This window comes from Cryptotermes secundus, unplaced genomic scaffold (genome assembly GCF_002891405.2).
Source record: "Cryptotermes secundus unplaced genomic scaffold, Csec_1.0 scaffold1054, whole genome shotgun sequence".
In the NCBI taxonomy this organism is placed as follows: domain Eukaryota; kingdom Metazoa; phylum Arthropoda; class Insecta; order Blattodea; family Kalotermitidae; genus Cryptotermes; species Cryptotermes secundus.
In genome coordinates, this window is record NW_019719379.1 from 511,576 (window position 1) to 531,781 (window position 20,206).

The 20,206-nt window shown below is 37.0% G+C and overlaps 2 protein-coding genes across 7 annotated transcripts in view; one reads left to right on the forward strand and one right to left on the reverse strand.

Annotated features, from left to right (window-relative positions):
- LOC111866022 (ubiquitin carboxyl-terminal hydrolase CYLD) overlaps positions 1–12,938 on the reverse strand; it is a 38,047-nt gene extending 25,109 nt beyond the window's left edge. For 2 of the 3 annotated variants that reach the window (XM_023854518.2, XM_023854509.2), the window contains exons 1-4: positions 12,020–12,934; positions 5,718–6,066; positions 2,152–2,318; positions 1,039–1,171 (exon numbers count right to left, since the gene is read on the reverse strand). In XM_023854518.2, coding sequence (XP_023710286.1) covers positions 1,039–1,171; positions 2,152–2,318; positions 5,718–6,066; positions 12,020–12,520 — 1,150 coding nt within the window. In that variant the 5' untranslated portion in view covers positions 12,521–12,934. Of the gene's footprint in view, positions 1–1,038; positions 1,172–2,151; positions 2,319–5,717; positions 6,067–12,019 lie in introns of all 3 variants that reach the window. The other variant, XM_023854527.2, reaches the window with a different exon arrangement.
- A 2,575-nt stretch (positions 12,939–15,513) lies between these two features.
- The window catches only part of LOC111866136, a 35,932-nt gene continuing 31,239 nt past the window's right edge, over positions 15,514–20,206 (forward strand). For all 4 annotated transcript variants that reach the window (XM_033752179.1, XM_023854790.1, XM_023854805.2 and 1 more), the window contains exon 1: positions 15,514–15,571. In XM_033752179.1, the coding sequence (XP_033608070.1) occupies positions 15,545–15,571 (27 nt within the window). In that variant the 5' untranslated portion in view covers positions 15,514–15,544. The remainder of the gene's footprint in view (positions 15,572–20,206) is intronic.

Genomic DNA, 20,206 nt, shown 5'->3' on the forward strand with positions numbered 1-20,206 from the left:
AATGTATCTATTTCACTTTCTCTTTGCCCAAATATATATATCATCCTTGAATATAAGCTGAACTCCCGAAATTGAATGGTTTTAAAGAGAGAAAAAAGTCATGCACTTACTTGATCTTTTACTTTTGAACATTATTTCTCACATCTCTCATCACAATAAATTGGGTGTGAGTTTCAATTTTACTCCTACCAATGGTCATGGATTTGCTATGTACATTTAAAAAAATACAATGATATTTTTAAGAAATGCTTATAAACTGCATCCTGATTATAATGGGGCAATTTGGGGAAAAGTGCAGTTTATATTTGGGCAAATATGGTATACTTCCACATTCCACATTTCAACTGTTAGATTCAGTGTCATAAATGATTAACCATTTGTGGGCAAAAGAACAGCAGCTGCACCATCTATACAAATGCCCCATCTTACATTATAACAATGCTGCAGTGATGAGGGATTTATTTTCAAAATGTCACACCAGAGAATCATAATAATGTTATGTCTTGTCTCTGTAAAATGGATATTATGGTTAAATATTTCCATATCACACAAGCAGCTGCCATGCTTGAGCATTAAATGTGTAACACTGTAAAGTTTCATATAAATAATGTTGCATTTCATTTCATCACAATGAAACTTGCTATTTAAATGTTAGGAAGGGTTAAATCTTTGTTTTCAGGCACTACTAACAGCCCAATGTTCATCAAAATATAATTTATTCACCCAATATGGCCCAAAATATAATTTATTCCTTTAATTGGAATAATAAAAAGTCAACATACCTAAGCCTTACAGATTGTGATGTTGCTAACTGATAGTTTTAATGTAGATCTCCTATATCAAAGTTAGTTAAAATCTGTACAGTGGGACAAGTTGTTTCATGTGAAGAAACAAACATGACATACAATTCTTCATTGTGTCTAACCAATTACATAAAATACAGGATTTAGAAACTTTACTCCTTATGATATGAACCATTTATCAATATTAGGGAAACTTTTGTCTCACACTGTACACTGTTTCTGAGTGAAAAAGTACCTGCAGCAGGTGACCCAAAGAAATCTTCTGCTTTTACAAGACTTATTACAGGTATGAACTGTCCATGATTCTTCTTAGCCTGGAACAACTGTTGTTTCTTGTACATACCAGAACTATCTCCAATGGGTTTTTCCTGTGAACAATAAAGACAGTATTTGGTTGAAAAGAACAGTTGTGTAAATATGGAATCCCTTACCTGAAGCTTATAATTTCACAAGCCTGCAATAAATTATTGTTCACACATAACTAAACAACAAATAACTGAAGTTCACAAAAAGTGGGAGATAATTTCTGGAATGAAAACAAACCACATTTCAAAATCAGTTGATATATAAAACAAAAATGAAAAGATGAATTACAAAATTATTTATAGATAATTATGAAACACTGAAAGCTTTCAAAGAAATTCTACTATGAATCTCCCAAAATACATATAACAAATCATCTTTTCCTTTAACTCTTTTTCCAGAACTCTGTAATCTGTAATCTCTTCAGCTCTGTCTGCAAACACCAATCGCTGTTTTCATATTTCATTTTTTACAGGTGCCACTTATTGATTTATAGTACAACAAAACATGCAAGAGGAGTACATTTCATTGTTGCTCTCCAATATTTGCCAGTCTTCCCAAACTTTACATATTCATTTTCATGTAACTGATTTTTTCACTGGTTGCTATGGCACTTAACTGTACCATAACTTTTATGGTATGCATCCTGTTGTGTCATACGAAAGATATATAATGGGACACTCAACACAACAGTTCTGAAAGAGACAAATAGACACTACTGTGTCAACTTTTGTTTTATTAGCTATTGGTGGTAACACTACATGTTTCAACACTTTTCTTGGGTCATCTTCAGGTATACAAGAACACGGGCAGTAGTTCTTGAATTGCGTTATGAATCAATATGAATCCGTATTGTGTTTGTATGAATTTTTTTAGCTTTACAATACTCAAATCTTATGAGAAAGACTTCATCCAACTAATGATAAATGAAAAATATTATATTGTAGTGCTTCATAAATATGACAAGAGGGCAAGAGATACATATTACAGTGATATTTCAGAATAATTTGCTCATAATGTATCAAGTAAACTTGTAAAAACTTACAAATTCAACTCCGGCCATCAAGTCATTCTTCAATGTATGCCCATCTAAATGGCCAACCCAGCGAACAATGCCTTGTTCTGGTTTAGTGTCTAAGATCCTCACAACACGATCACCCACTTTGAGTGGCACGTTACCACAGTCACCATTTTCACCAGCAAGTTCCAGATCTAGAAATATGACCATGAGATAGTTATAACAGTAATTCAATTTCATGTCGCTCTTGGTAGAACTGTATAAATCAATAAGGGATTCACATGAATGACTTTAGGTATAATCATTTTTCACATGTGCATATAACAATGTTATTTATTTATGCCAAGAAAAGAATGCTAAAGGCAACTCAGCAAAAATGTCCCAATTTATGGACTCTTTTTCGTGAGAAGAATACTGACTCTCTGTGACCTCTTCAAACCCTGTAATGTGAGAAAAATAATTAAATAAGTTGACAGCATCTACAACTACAGGGATGTTACATTTTCCCTGTTCTAAAATAAATACAAGAATTACACACACATCAATAAAAGTTCTGATCCAACTGTGTACAATGTGCCAAGGGAGACCAGTGCTTGAAAAGAAGTTCTAAATGCCTCAATAAATGCATCTTTAGCCTTAAGTTTAATTTATTTATTCTCAATTTAATGATACTTAAATTATTAAGATTATATAGCACAAAATGGTTAAATAATTAATTAATAATGAATCAGAAAGGATATGAAAGGAAGCAATTCTGGCCAGCTGAAAGAACTAGTGTGGTATTTTACTGGAAGGACTGAAGTAAGCCATGAAAAGCCTCATTCAGGTTAGCACGCTTCCAGGGTGAGCTCTGGACTGAGAACCTCCAGCATATGAAGCAGGTCTGTCCCTGTTGTGCCGAAATTTCGAGACTGAAAATCAAAAGACATTGCCTAAATGTTTCGAGACTTGCGAAAAGCGTTTTACAGCAATCAAGCTAGAATGGCAACACCTGGACAGGCGATCAAGGTCAAGAATGTTGGAGTCAGCACCGATATGTAATACCACAAGCAGAAACAAAACTGTTTTATGAGGTCACTGGAGTAAGATGCAATTAACAAATACACTGCGACGGCACTGCAGACCCCACCTACCACCAAAGGGAATAGCCAATGAAAACCTTCCACCCCGAAATTTAGAACAAAGGGAGTAGTTAACCTCCCTCTTTCGCAAACTGCAGTGCCAGCAAAATTAGTGTATAAAAATGAGAAAAAAAAAACTCAATGAGCACTGATCTAAAAACGTAACGATTAGCCGAAGGCTCTGTCCGACATGGGTACTACAAGTGGTGATGTCGCTGTGTCTCTATATCAAGTAAGTCATGTTTGCTCATATTAGCCATGCTGTTAAACTTTATTGTTGTGGTTAAATGGTTAAAATGTTGAAAAGCAATCTCCAGCGAGCCCAGCGAGATTTAGGGTAGAATAAGAGAAATCATGTAACAAGTAATAGGCAAGGTTGCTAGTGGAGTAAATATGGTAGATGTTAGATAGTGTTATGACTACTGATTTTTGTGATAAATATATGTAGACTTTCAGTATGTATAACTTTAGGGGCAGAATAATTTGAAGGTGAAGTCTTATGATAGAATAGTGGAGAATTGTGAAATGAGTCGACACCGTAGGGAGAAAGAGACAGACAGACTCAAGTCCTACACCCCAGAAGGGGGAGACCATGATGAAGTCATAGCATGCTAAAGTCTAGACGCTATGTAGTCCCGACTGAAAGTCGGCACTGTTCATACTGTAAATAGGATTGTAAATAAGAGTGTAAATAGACAATGTACCTAGGGTAGGATGTACCCAGAGTATGATTCACCCTCACAAACTCCTCCCTTTCCTGGTCCCAAGCAAAGGGCGGAACTGACCCAGGCGGCGAACGGCAGCCAGATGCAACAAGCAGTAAGGGTTATGAGAATCCTAGTTAAGGGTGAGAGACTACTAGTAGAGACAAGGAGATGTGTTCCTGATGGAACAAGGGAAGAGTAATTTAGACATTTCATTAGCCCCCTTGAGGCATAACAAAGTGATGGCAGAAGTGGGGGATTGGCCAACAAGAGGCGGCCGACAGAGAGAAAGAGTAACTGTGTTTTACTCACCCCTTACATCGAGGTATTACTTATGGCAACGGCGGTGGGCCAAATCAACGAAGGGTTGACTGACGTAGTGAAGGGACTAGCCAAAGAGAAATGGTAGACCAAGTGATTTAGTGTGTTGTAACCCACCCCCGGCACTAAGACATAATAATTGGTGAAAGCGGGGAGATATTAAATCCACCTGTCGTAGAGGTGTAATATATGGTGTGACAGTCGATGGGTAGAGGCGGGTCAGACCCAACACGCCCGCTCTACGCCAATAATAAGAGGTGACAGTGATGAAGGGGCCAGCCAACAAAGAACGCCCGACTACCGCGCTACCGACCCTTAGTATTTTCATCAACCCTCTTAAGATATAATACATGGTGGCAGCTGTATGCAACGAAGAAGGTACAGAACCAGGAGAATCCTAGCTGAGAGTAATCTAGTATTATTGTGTTAACCCCTTACAGCATAATATGTGGTGGCAAGGAGGGATACCTCCACGCCCCCCTGCCACCGCGACGTAATAGTCCCTTCACTTTTCTTTAAGCAACTCTAATACACACACAAACACAGTCATGCCATCGCCATGTTCATGCATATGAAACGTGCACACATCTCAACGCGATAACAATGGGTTATTGCATAGGAAACGCGGAACCAACAGAGCAACGTTTCCACTGCTATAACAGAGGGTTCGTTGCATAGCAGCGACCAAGGTTATATAGCGAGGTTGAATGCATTCGCACAGTCAGTCTTGGAATAGCCAGCTAAGAAGTCAGTCTTCATCGAGCCGTCTAAGGAGTCAGTCGTTATCAAGCCTTCGGAGAAGTTAGCCCTTATCCAGCCTTCAAAGTAGAGTGTCGTGGAACATCCGCCGCAGAAGACAGTTGAGGTGTCACAGTGAATAGTAGTTGTACTCGTGATTGTGTAAACGGAAGAACAATAAAGGTTCTACTTAATTTGAGGCCTACATGAATCTATTTGTAGCGTGACACACAAAACACGCTACAATATAATACTTAAATAAAAACACAGGTGTACATTTTTTTGGTAGCAATTTACTTTGGATTCTCTTTATATGTTGTTGTTACTTTTAATAATACTTCTTGTTACAATGGTTTACAAGCTGTTATCAAACCAAATGCAAGTGTATATTTCACAGACATGTCATTTTAAAACTTTAATGAAGGATGCATATTATCTGACCAGTCGAATCTATACAAAATTTTAGGCCTATGTCCTTGATGGCCTTAATGTGACCGCAGTCAATGTGACTGCTATGCTGATGGCGGAGATGGCTCAAAAAATAGTACACATCAGTGAGGAACAGATATCCATCGATATTTTTAATAGCTGGTTTTATTTCCTTGGATTTGGTTCTATAACTGGTTTATATTTGTATTTTCAAACAGTGGAAAGTAAAATTAATTGATTTCAAAGTTTTTCATTTATTTCTTTATTATGAAATGCTTACCAATCAGTTTCTCAGTTTTCTCAAGCTTGATGGGCTGACTGTTCCTAGGAATACTTTCCTTCTCCTTCAGACGAAGTACAAGGGTTGTTCTAAAGTTTCCCGCATCATGATTCCCTCCATTCTGATGCACCCTTCTCTCATTGGATGGCATGGATGAGCCTGATGGAATGCCTACAACTTCAGAACAATTTCCACCACCACTCACTATGGACTGGCCAAGGTTCAGGGCCTTTGGATCCCTGTAGGGCCCGAGTCTGTTCAAGGCAACAAAAACACCAGCATTGCTGGGGCATTGAAAGAATCGCCTGCCAAAAGTGCTTCCATCATTTTTACCTTGTGTGCTGGAAACCTAATAACAAAAAAAAAGTATATATATTAACAACTGATTAGTTGCTCTTCTGATATTAAGATGTAAAGTTTCATAAATTTACATGACAAATAATTCTTAAGCCTCACAATTAATACAAAGCAGTGAGTATTTTAAGACTTCATAAATTTCACTATATTACCATAATTGACTACATATGATTAAGCAGTGTACAATAATGGTTTTAAGTGGGCTGAAGCAATAATACTTCTAACATATTGTAGTATGTAGACCTGTTAATGGGTAAAGACCTCAAAATAACAAAATAACATCTGCTGCTAGGCAACAGATTCTTAATAAGTAAGTACATGCAGCCATTACTGTGTAAGGCCTTTGCAAACAAACATGTTCCCATAGAAATGACTGCAGTACAAGAATGAACAGGTTTTTCTATGCTGTCTGTACCGAGATGTTATAAGTAGAACAACTGGAGCATGAGTTCAGAGTTGTAAGGGAGTCTGCAAAGAGAAGGCTTAGTCAGTGCAGAAGCTGAAGAATCTCCACTGTTAGAAGCTGTTACTAAGGAATGACCACTGAAGACAAAGCAGACTGAAAAAACTTAGCATGTGCTGTCTGTCAAGTGTGGAGATAGGTGATGGTGTTATAATTAAGTGTAGCCATGAGACATGTAACTTGTACTCTTCTCCAAGTATAATTAGAATGATCAAGTTGAGGAGGATGAGGTGGGCATGTCATGTAGCACGAATGGGGGAGACGAGGAATGCGTATAGGATATTGGTGGGAAAGCCAGAAGGAAAGAGACCACTGGGATGACCAAGGCATATGTGGGTGGACAATATTAGAATGGATCTTAGAGAGATAGGATGGGATGGTATGGATTGGATAGATCTGGTTCAGGATAGGGACCAGTGGAGGGCTCTTGTGAACACGGTGATGAACCTTAGGGTTCCATAAAATGCTGGGAAATTCTTGAGTAGCTGCAGAATTGGCAGCTCCTCAAGAAAGGCTCAGCTCCATGAGTGAGTAAGTAAGTAAGCCATGAGACATGTGTTGAAGTGGTCAATAAATCAAAAATCTCCAATCCAAGCCCCATCTATAGTCACCCATACATGTGACGGTATTTAGGCGATGCACAGTCAGATAACAATCACGTCCCTTCCAATTCATCATTCACTAACCACCTTACCAATCAATACTACATAATTCTAAGCTACTAACAGTTTTCTTACAAAAGTAAAATATAAATAAATAAGTAACTAAACATTATGGGCAAAGGAAATGTACATTCCTGATAAAGTGATTTAAATATGCTAATTATAATGAAAGGCAAGAAAATGGTACTATCATGGTCATGTCCATGTGTCCATATTATCTGTTTCCATCCAAACCAATGGGCAGACGTTCACAGAACTTTGTACAAACATAATATCATTCATCATTGCAGACAGCCCTTCCCTCACAATTCTCTGCAACTGATAGTTCTGTGATATTCTATGTAGTGACTATGAGTAGAATTTGAAAATATGCAAGTTTTGTTCAAGTTAGCTTTTCAAATGGGAAATAATGAGATGGTGACTTCAGAAATTTGGTATGAAAATAAATAATATATTGTAACTGCACCATGCAGGAACCTCAGCAATGTTGTTAATTTACATTCTTAATTACAATGTACTACATGTAAACGAACTGTAATACTGTTAACAAAAAATGATACACAATTGACCCCAGCACCAGCGGGCGCCAAGGACGACATATGGTCTTTCTGAGGGACAAGCCAACTGCAGGTCACTTGAAACGCCCAGAACGGAGCAGGAAGTATCCCGCTGCGTTTTCTTGGAATTTCAATGCTTAACTTCAGTGGTATGAGTCGTTGAAAATTTGAGACTTGACAGATACGAGTCGCAATAATTTTCGAAGGGGCATACCAAGCGATCGTTAGTGTACCTTCATTTATTTGAGAGCTGTCAGAAGGACCATCTTGTACTTAGGCCCAAATTTACATGGATCTTGTTAGGGATTAGCCTTGTAATACATAATTCTAGTTAACATCTACAATAAAAAGCAACAGTGTTGGTGAAGTGTTCTCTATCTCCTTGTGTGAGCAAGGCCCAGAAGTCGCCCTGAGACAGAATCTTGTCCTACCGTCTGAGCAGCCGAAATCCCAAACGCCCGCCCATCCACATCCCCCCCCCTTGGTCTTCCCCATTCCGAATTTGTGGATTTCACTCAGGTCCACTGGCGCCCATACAAATTCAAATTCAGAGTAATCCCACACCCTACCCTGAACCTGACAGCAACAAGGAAGCGGCGGATGAAAGTGGAGACCAACGTAAGGGAACTAATAGGGCAGTTATAAGTGGCGACCAACTCGTGGGGCTTGAAGTCTCACTGAGTGGGTCAGTTATAACATATATTTTCATATGTTAGTGCTGGTGCTAAAAATTACAAATATGGCAATGGCACTAGCATTTCTGACTATGTCTGACAAATGTAAGGTAATCAAAAGTATGATTAGTACAAATGACACACAAAAGAAGCAACCAAGTTCTGTGAATACTGATTTATAAAATATACTACACTGCCTTTTTATACAGATAAAATTGACTATTTTATTAAAATTCAGTTTTCGTTTGCTACTGTCATGAGAAAATAATCAGCACACACTACCCTCTATATTTTCTTTAGAAATAACCTTTCTTTAAAATATCCCAGGCATCAAAGGAAAGCTGAATTATGTGGCCCAAAATGTGAATATTCTGAATGCTTATTTAAAAATAGAGGTATAAAATACCTGCCATTGTTACTGCTACAAATACATGAAGCTTAGCATTTCTCAAGAAGCTGTTACTTTCCCAGCATTTTATGGAACCCATATCTCCATTTTCTCATCCACAAGAGTCTGCCACTGGTCCCTATTTTGAGACACATAAATCCAGCCCACATTCTCCCATCGTATTCCTTCAAGATCCCTTTCTATATCGTCCAGACCTCAAATACAAATCCTGGCATTTATTTTGTGGAAAATAATACATACTGAGTTGTATTTCTTCACTCTCAAAAATTCGAAAGAACATACAGTTGAAAAGATCAATCTACAACTACTAATGCATCTGTTCTGATCAACATGTACTTGGCAGGCCACTGATGGTAAATTATACCCACAATGAAGGTAAGGCGATCAGAAAATGCTGACAGTTCACAATTAGCTCTCCATAAACACAGAATACAAAAGAAATTTGGGAAATTAAATATGACAATAAATAAGACAGGCATCATCTTCAGACTTGTTTCAAATGTACAATCCCATACACAGTGCAACATTTAATGATCAACTTCCACTCACAAAAAAACAAATGCAGAATAATTTATTGCACTGTATCAGGTGATAAGGTTGAGAATTTGCAACAGATACTGGAATTGTAAAATATACTGATCAGTTAATATCCAGCCTTTCTGATGTCAGTTCAGGAGAAGCAAGGATGTCTATTATCAGCAAGTTTGGTTCCAGATAGTGATATATGAAACATGATGAACAGGATATGGGACACACATTAGGCAAAGAGGTAAAAGAGTACAATTGCAAAACTTAAAAACTTCATTGTGCAAGTAGAAAATATAGGACTGAAGGTAAGTAAAAAGCAAAGGACCAAAAAGTATGGCAAAAAGAAAAACCAAAACATAATGTCTTTCACATATGACAGCAGAAATCTATCCTGGTGGTACAGTGCACCTTCCTATACAGTTACAGAATTTTCTCACTGCTTGACTACCAGCCAGTGACAGACTTCTTCAGTTGAGCACTGCCAGTTCACACCAGTACAAGGTTAGAATAATTCTGGCAGAGCATTATTGTTAAATCCATGATTTATTTCAACCGTCTTCCAGTGCATACACTCATCTATCTCCTCCTCTCACTCGCAACACATGCAGTCACAGGAGCAAGACACAACACAAAGCACAATACACACACAATAGTGAAAGAGTGCTCCAACAGAAGAGGATAGGTGTAACTCGCGTAGTGAGATACGACGTAGGGATGAAAAATCCTGAACAATTTTAATATTTTTAACATTTAACATTTATCAACATATATGATAAATATATATTTTAGTTATTTTTATATGAATACGACAAGGCATGCAATGAACTAGTTTAGCGTAAATCGAATAAGCACCTGAAGATGGCACTTTTGTGCCGAAACATGTAGTGCGAGTGAGAGGAGGAGACAGATGAGTGTATGCACTGGAAGACGGTTGAAATAAATCATGGACTTAAATCAGTGCAACAGGACACTAAAATATAACATTATTATTAAATGCTGCCCAAATTACTCTTGCTCACATGAACAGCCATTCAGTTTTTGTTAATTAATAAGGCTGCAACAGTGTCAAACAGTGAATTCAACTGTGGATATCACTGTGAGTGAATATGAGTGCAATAATGTTGGACAGAATTAAAAAGTAGTGGTTATCACAGTGAGTGAACATGATTCACTACACTGAATTTAAAGCAGTGGCTATCATCATGAGTGGATATGATTCACTATACTGCTGTATGTGCATGTTTTCATGAATCAAATAAGAAGTGTGGTTCTGATAGAAAATATCTGAAACAACTGTGCCCTAAACTTCCTGCGGTCACAACACTAAGAAGTTTGCCACATGCTTCTGCATGGTGAGACATTGGACTCTCATCAAACCACACATCGTTAGAACCCAGAAAACTGTACTACTGTGCAAGATTGTTAAACTATAATTTTAGAAGTCGCTTGGAAAGAACACTAAGTCAATCTCAACTTGTATAAGAACAACTTTTCGTTGTCTCTTACAATTTTGGTCGCTTTTGCTGCTCTTATTAAGCAATTCTAGCTCCACATTGGGATTATCTGGTTATATTCATCTAAAGGTAGGATGTCTCTGGCCAGTAGTAAAAGTGACAAAAGGATGTAAATAGGTAGGGAGATACACTGTATGTGCAGTGGTATTGTTAAGGTGGTTCAGTTCTTCAGAACAATGCTTTGTCTGCAACATTTCCCACAGAGAAATGTTCCCAAGGGAAAGGTTTCTGAACTTATGAAAACAGTTTAATTTCCTGTTTGTATAACACTTCAGTAAAAGATGCCTCAGACATCCAAGCATCAGACATAATTGAAAAAAAAAAAGTGATAAAATCAGATCACCAAGCATTATGTATTCTTCATTACAGAAACTGATATTCATTGGCAAGTTTAAACCACCCTTCAAAAGCAGACCAAAAGGTAAAAACTCTTACAAATGAAACAAATAAATTTGTTAAATCTGTCATTTATGACAAAAACGGTTATTTTGGCAATATCAAGAACTGAGAGTTTCTGACTGCTGTTAATGCTGATCCCAATCTTTCTCGTTTAAAAGAAAACATAAATATGTTTTAGCAAAATATGGTTTAGCAAAACATGCTTTATATATTGGGACACTCTCCCTTTTAGTATTGATGTGATATAGGATAATTTGTATGAAATTCTGTTTGTCAGCTTTGTTTTTTGTGGATTTATTCTAGCAGACTTCCAACGTAAGGAATTGTTGTAGAAATTGTATGAAAGAAATATCTCTTTTACAGAACCTGCATTTACTACAAATTTCTGAAGTACATTTTCTACCAGTTGAAAAACCTTCTCATATCATACCTACACTCAATTTGTACTAGGCTTATATATGTAAGCTGACACATAAAAGTCATTACACTCCGAATTTCCATTAGAAATATGCTATGCATAAAACAATGATCTGCAATAATTAATAAAAACTGCCAAAAATATTTCTACAAAATTAATCTGCAAATATTTGCAAATTTTCACTTCATTATGATTCTAACTACAATATAACTATGTTAAAACAAATAAATGTGAAGTATTACAAAACATGTACCTATGTCATAAACTTATAATTCAGTCTGAAGTTCTGAATAAATAAAATTCAAAACAAAAGAAAATTACCAAAATTTCAAGACCATAATAGGTACCAGGCCCCATCTCTGGAACTGGACCCTTGTACTTGACCACAGCCAGCTCTTGCCCCGATCTTGAATCCTGAGTTTCAGGAAGGAGCATAACTTTTTCCCCAACTTCTACTGCTGCCAATTCACGAAAAATTTGTCCATTTTGCACTAGTGCAACTCGATGGGAGGGTTCAAAGACAGCTGTGAGTGAAGGCAACATAACAGGATCCACAGGTAGTAAATGGAACTTGGAACATACCCACACATCTTCTGACCCTTCAACCAAACCTCTTTCATCAATGAGCCGTACTGCCACTCTGTCACCACCATATTTTGTGGATATTACTTTTACAAGTGACCCAAGTCGAATTACCCTAGTACTCTTTAAATTTACATTTATATTAAAAGCCTGCCTTTCAGCGACAATGTTTTCCTTTGCCACACAAAAACAGTTGTCAGTTTTCGCCTTATTCTTGCAGAAATTTCCTACCCCAGTCATTATTTACTATTCATGAAAGTCTACAGCTCTCATACTTCTCACAGCCCTTCCCTTTCCAAATCACATATGGCCAAGACATCACATGTAAATACAGTAAAAACCACCATTTATCTTGAATGTAAAGCAGTCATTGACGGCTGTCGCTGAATATTATATCCGTCCTGTCAGTGATACAAAATACTTCTCAGTAATAACCGTAGAAACACTGAAAAATATACGAAAGGGAGGGACCGTGTGTACCACTTTGACATTTAGTTCTAACATATGCACACCCTATTCGGGTTAATACAGTTGTTGCATACAAAAACAGCATGCAGTACAATTCATATTCACATTCTTTGATATACTAACGTTGCAATTGTTATAAACTGTGAACTTCACCGCACTTTCGTCCTGTTGCCAACCTCTGTCCAACCACCATCATGTACACCTATATGACGTAATCACCTACGAAGCACTATGTGATGCGCATGCAGTTTAAAGTGTCGAACACTATTCTAAATATCATTCAAGTACTTCCGCTAAAGAGCAGTTTTATAAAGTAATATTTTTACATATATTTAATTTAATATTCGCGATTAAATTTTGATTTTATTAGCACTTCCTTTGACTGGCGGGGTAATGGTTCAGAGTTTGCGGTGGTTGCGCCTGTGAACGGCAAAACGCATTACATTGTATTCTGCTATGTAACATTTTTGTTACCTGAACATGAACAACGGGTGAAAAATATTGTGTTAAAAGCTGCTCATATAACAAGAATATGAATGAGGACCATATCATTTAACTTGGAAGTAAGTCAGATATAATAAATAATTTCATATTTTGTTTTCTGCCTCTGGCAGAAAGGCGATTTGCCTACTCTTAAAATTGCAAGAGACATGCTAAATAAAGCTTACAAGTATATAACTAATTTAAATATATTTTATTTAATTATATTATTTCTCAAACCAAATGACATCTCAGTTTATGTCATACAGAACATTCATTAAAGATATGAAGCTAGTGTTACTGGCAAGGTACTTGTAATCGATATTTTCCACCATACAGTAGCAATCAGATTTTATTGTTAATGATTTAAACATAAGCACGCAACAAATTGCACGGAACAGTTTTTCAAAGCAAAAATTCGTCCGTTCAAATGCCCTCTTCTTACAATGAACATTTGTAACTAACGCGAAATAAGATTCGTCGCGTTCTGTCTTAGACCTAATATGCATTGGAACACATAGAATTTTCTTAAATACGCAGGCACTTAAAATACAGTTAGATCTAATGTCTTCACTAAGTTTATTTTGGTAGAAGAGCATTAGATTTAGTATGAAGGCAATTTAACAGACGTATTTTCTTAACACATATTCATCGGAAGCTTTGAGAAAGGGCGAATATTTAAGCTAGTGAGGTCATACCCGATCACAGAACGTGCATTAATTGAGCCTTTAGAATTCCCCTCTGAAAAATGATGTGCTGAGTGGGAACTAGTAGTCCAGAAAGGAGCCAGTACTACGCTCAACAGTAGTGTAACTGGGCTAAAATGCTTTAAAGTTAGAAGCGAAGACGTTAATTTCATTATATTTGTTGCAGAAATTATTAAAGGAGAAAATTACTAATATATTTTTTAAAATAAGTAAAATTCAACCCGTTTATGGGCAGTTATGAGCATATATCTCACCTGGTTAACGTTAAAGAACTCGGCATATTGTCCAGATAGACAATTTGTTAGTTTCATTTGGTTCTCAGAATAAACAGCCTTAATTTTTATAAACGTCGTTAGTATAATCAATTTTAAAATACATGATGTCTTCTTGGAGGTAATAACCAATTTTGTATACTAGCCAGATAAGCTTGGCCCTCTAAAGGGTTGATCACAGCCAGCATTTACGATTCGGAGGGGCGACGTTCATTTCATTTTTGATCCTCCATGAATTGTTCTTAGTTTGTCTTTTGGCTAAGATCAAAGTGTAAGTAAGTCCAAGAAATGTCTATCATAAACAATTTTCGAGATCTCGCTATAGAGATAACACATTCCCACATAACAGTCAACATCATCATTAACAACAAAGGTTGGGCCAATAGGCCAATACGCCATGAGAATCCATGAGGCCAGGCAAGTAAAAGTAAAGTTATTTCTGCACTTAGTTACTTAAGCACTACAATATATAGGCGTGCGGGGGAGCGCGGATTAGTTTCACCATTCATAACCTTGGCACCAGACGAAGATGGTGGTAGGCTTCACACATCTGCTTCTTCATCCCCGTTGAAATAACCACTGTGTAGGAGACTGAATGGATCCCAGAGTCGGTGTCGACGCTGTGCAAAAGAGAAGCAACTCTTGCCCTTATTGGGGATCGAACACCGATTCCCGTGTTGTCAAATTCGCAGCCTAGTCGCTATTCCAAATGCATTATCTCAGCTCCCCATTCTACCTGTATTTATTTAAAATTAAGGGCTATGTATCTTCGCATTTCCCTTTTTCTATCTTTTCCTGATCAACCATTTGTAAACACATTTACTCCTACTAAATATGAAAGTATTCGTCCAACAATTTTTAGCAAACAAAAAGAACATGCACTGTCCCGAAAGCCACATTTTTAAGCAGGACTGGCGCAAACCTAAATGCCCCCTCCTCCAGATGACGAGAATTCTGCCCCCTTAGACACACTTTCTGAAAACTTCGTCATGATTAATAACACTAGATTTCCAGATACTCTAACGAAATTCTTAGTTCATAATTCTTAAAACAGTTTAATTTACATTGTTGCATAACATGTTTGGATTATACCAACTAGCTGACATGGTATGAACACAAGATCAGCATAAATCTGATTACAATTTAACAAGAAGGGAACAAAGTTGGAAGTTGTAAAATGTGCCGGCCATTGTAATGTACCAGTTCGCCTGTGTTGTAGCGTCGGCTCTGTTTGTAAGAGACCTGAGGTGTAATTGAAGTTCGTCATTAGGTCGTCTGCAATTTTATTGTCTTCTGTTGCTTCCTNGTTAAAAGCTGCTCATATAACAAGAATATGAATGAGGACCATATCATTTAACTTGGAAGTAAGTCAGATATAATAAATAATTTCATATTTTGTTTTCTGCCTCTGGCAGAAAGGCGATTTGCCTACTCTTAAAATTGCAAGAGACATGCTAAATAAAGCTTACAAGTATATAACTAATTTAAATATATTTTATTTAATTATATTATTTCTCAAACCAAATGACATCTCAGTTTATGTCATACAGAACATTCATTAAAGATATGAAGCTAGTGTTACTGGCAAGGTACTTGTAATCGATATTTTCCACCATACAGTAGCAATCAGATTTTATTGTTAATGATTTAAACATAAGCACGCAACAAATTGCACGGAACAGTTTTTCAAAGCAAAAATTCGTCCGTTCAAATGCCCTCTTCTTACAATGAACATTTGTAACTAACGCGAAATAAGATTCGTCGCGTTCTGTCTTAGACCTAATATGCATTGGAACACATAGAATTTTCTTAAATACGCAGGCACTTAAAATACAGTTAGATCTAATGTCTTCACTAAGTTTATTTTGGTAGAAGAGCATTAGATTTAGTATGAAGGCAATTTAACAGACGTATTTTCTTAACACATATTCATCGGAAGCTTTGAGAAAGGGCGAATATTTAAGCTAGTGAGGTCATACCCGATCAGAGAAAGTGCATTAATTGAGCCTTTAGAATTCCCCTCTGAAAAATGATGTGCTGAGTGGGAACTAGTAGTCCAGAAAGGAGCCAGTACTACGCTCAACAGTAGTGTAACTGGGCTAAAATGCTTTAAAGTTAGAAGCGAAGACGTTAATTTCATTATATTTTTTGCAGAAATTATTAAAGGAGAAAATTACTAATATATTTTTTAAAATAAGTAAAATTCAACCCGTTTATGGGCAGTTATGAGCATATATCTCACCTGGTTAACGTTAAAGAACTCGGCATATTGTCCAGATAGACAATTTGTTAGTTTCATTTGGTTCTCAGAATAAACAGCCTTAATTTTTATAAACGTCGTTAGTATAATCAATTTTAAAATACATGATGTCTTCTTGGAGGTAATAACCAATTTTGTATACTAGCCAGATAAGCTTGGCCCTCTAAAGGGTTGATCACAGCCAGCATTTACGATTCGGAGGGGCGACGTTCATTTCATTTTTGATCCTCCATGAATTGTTCTTAGTTTGTCTTTTGGCTAAGATCAAAGTGTAAGTAAGTCCAAGAAATGTCTATCATAAACAATTTTCGAGATCTCGCTATAGAGATAACACATTCCCACATAACAGTCAACATCATCATTAACAACAAAGGTTGGGCCAATAGGCCAATACGCCATGAGAATCCATGAGGCCAGGCAAGTAAAAGTAAAGTTACTTAAGCACTACAATATATAGGCGTGCGGGGGAGCGCGGATTAGTTTCACCATTCATAACCTTGGCACCAGACGAAGATGGTGGTAGGCTTCACACATCTGCTTCTTCATCCCCGTTGAAATAACCACTGTGTAGGAGACTGAATGGATCCCAGAGTCGGTGTCGACGCTGTGCAAAAGAGAAGCAACTCTTGCCCTTATTGGGGATCGAACACCGATTCCCGTGTTGTCAAATTCGCAGCCTAGTCGCTATTCCAAATGCATTATCTCAGCTCCCCATTCTACCTGTATTTATTTAAAATTAAGGGCTATGTATCTTCGCATTTCCCTTTTTCTATCTTTTCCTGATCAACCATTTGTAAACACATTTACTCCTACTAAATATGAAAGTATTCGTCCAACAATTTTTAGCAAACAAAAAGAACATGCACTGTCCCGAAAGCCACATTTTTAAGCAGGACTGGCGCAAACCTAAATGCCCCCTCCTCCAGATGACGAGAATTCTGCCCCCTTAGACACACTTTCTGAAAACTTCGTCATGATTAATAACACTAGATTTCCAGATACTCTAACGAAATTCTTAGTTCATAATTCTTAAAACAGTTTAATTTACATTGTTGCATAACATGTTTGGATTATACCAACTAGCTGACATGGTATGAACACAAGATCAGCATAAATCTGATTACAATTTAACAAGAAGGGAACAAAGTTGGAAGTTGTAAAATGTGCCGGCCATTGTAATGTACCAGTTCGCCTGTGTTGTAGCGTCGGCTCTGTTTGTAAGAGACCTGAGGTGTAATTGAAGTTCGTCATTAGGTCGTCTGCAATTTTATTGTCTTCTGTTGCTTCCTCCTGGGTCGAAATATACTCTTCAGCACTAAGTTCTAGAACACCTCAACCTATATGGCCTTACGGGAATGCGTTTCCTACTTCCATCCCTTTTTATAAGACAAGTCTTTCACATAAATAAGTAGTAGTTGGTAATGCAGCACATAACTCGACTACTGGTATCCTAGCTGTTGTAGTTTCCAAGATACTGCATTTTATAATCACGTTTCGGGACTATTTGGCGTAATTTGAGTAAATTTTGGTGCAGTAAGTGAAAATAATTAAAATCGATCATTTTTGCACTGATGGTACGAACCCCATTTTCATATGGCAATTCTTGCACTATAAAATCATTAAAATAAAAATTCCTTTCACGAATTTCAGTACTTCCTTCTGAACGTAAATCAGACTCTAGAAGGTCCTAAACTAACACAAGAATACTGAAATTCACATAGAGAAATTAAAAACATCTGCCAAATCTACGTGAAATTTTAAAGCGATTTGACCAAGGAATGCCTATTATAAATAAAAATCTCACCGTAAAGATGATGTATACTTATATACTGTATAGACTATCGCCATTTGTCGTCGTCGTCATCATCATCATAATCATTTTGAAAGATTATGTCATCAGGACATTAATCCATGGGCAGCCGAAGAACATGTTACAGGAAGCAACACTGTCTCTGCCATGCAGAAACGTTTGCTGAATACTGAAGCAAAGGGAAACATATGAATATGATCCAGGGGAGCAGAGTTCGAAGCAGAGAGACAGAAAACACAAAACAATTTCCGAAAGAATATATTCACACTTTGTTCTCAGTACAATTGAACACCGCTCGAAATGAGTACGTGGGAAGGGGGTATGTGGTCCACATTTTGACTAAACATATCGTAAAGAGGAACCGACAATGGAATAGTCGGCATGTTGAGAGTTCCGCTCTTGGAGCACCAAAACTGCAGGTTGTCAGAGGATTATGAGATTTTGTTCACCTACAGAACCATTAACGTATTTTAAATTTAGCAGCAGTAGTAACAATTTAGTTACAATTGTCTCAATTTCAAAATATCCGCCTTTTAATATGTGTGTGTGTAGATTGTACGCTTGTCTGAGAAATACATGGATTCCTGGGGAAACATCATTGAAAATGGATTGAAGAGAAGTACATGTCTCTCAGTATTTTCATTTGGGTCAATCTGAACCGAGGGAAATATGAATCTGTTTGGATTTGCACTGTATGTACCTTGTTTATTGTATGTATTTTGTTTTGTGTTGTTCCCTTATGTTATAGACTTTCCTTGTCTGTATCAGTGTAAGTTCTAATACCACCGGATGAACACCCAATTGCAGTAAAATAATAATAATAAAATTCGCACTTCGTGATGTTTCAAACGATCGTCTTCTTCTGCTGTACTACCCTCATCACGAAAGCGGAGCGTCTACTGAGCCCCTTCAAGTAACGGTACCATTTACTGAGACCGGCCCTCTGTGAAAGAAGACGCATAGAGGAGGATAAATTGTTTCTGCTCAATTTTAAGGTGCCCACTTCCTATTGCTATCAAGAAACTCTTCGAATTCTCAACCGACTTCTATAGAACACAAATTCTTGGAAAGAATTTACGAAATGTAAATCGGCCTTCACATTTTTCCATGTGGAAGAAGAGATTTCCAAACGTTTAGATTAATTGTTTGCCATATAATAACTCTTCTTTGTATTTTAACCTGTCAAATATAAATTCAAAGACTTGCACCGTCGCCATATTGATAACTTTCCATTTAAATTTATTTCCATATAAAGTGACTCAAACGCGAATATTGAAATGAGGCTCAAAATGTACATTGTGTTGATAACGAATTACTAACGAGCGTATAAGGCTGTTTAATTAATTCATTCAAAACTTATTTGCGTATTAAGACTAATCTATTGGAGCGTCATGCTGTGCTGAATATATAGAATTATCGGTAGGTCCGTCGACACAACACAATGTATTATTTGCATATTGCGTATGCAAATGTGTCTAGTCTTCCTCTGCATTGCATTTTAGGTGATAGCAATAGTGTTTTGTCAGTCATCATCATTATTCTTGTCCTTGAAAGTATCCGTGTGCCTTTATACGGTCGTATTGATTATATTATCCGTTTTAACTACTTAACGAATAAAAGCGCCTTATTTTTATAGATCATATGCGACCTCTGAATATTGTTGGAGCAAAGAGTGGAATAGGATGATTGTGGATGGCCTTGAATTAGACTAAGGCGTGGGCCTTAAACGAAGCCGTAAACATCATCTGTCAAATGTTCAGTGTATGGCTTTACTACCAAGTGTAATGAAAATTGGTTATCATTTTTCAAAAGTCATTAGGGAGCAACCATGTGTGTACGGACATGATACCATACATCCGAGCAATTTGGCTCAAGCGATAACGCTTTTGACGTCTATTTATTTGAGAGACAGCCAGTTCGAATGTCAGC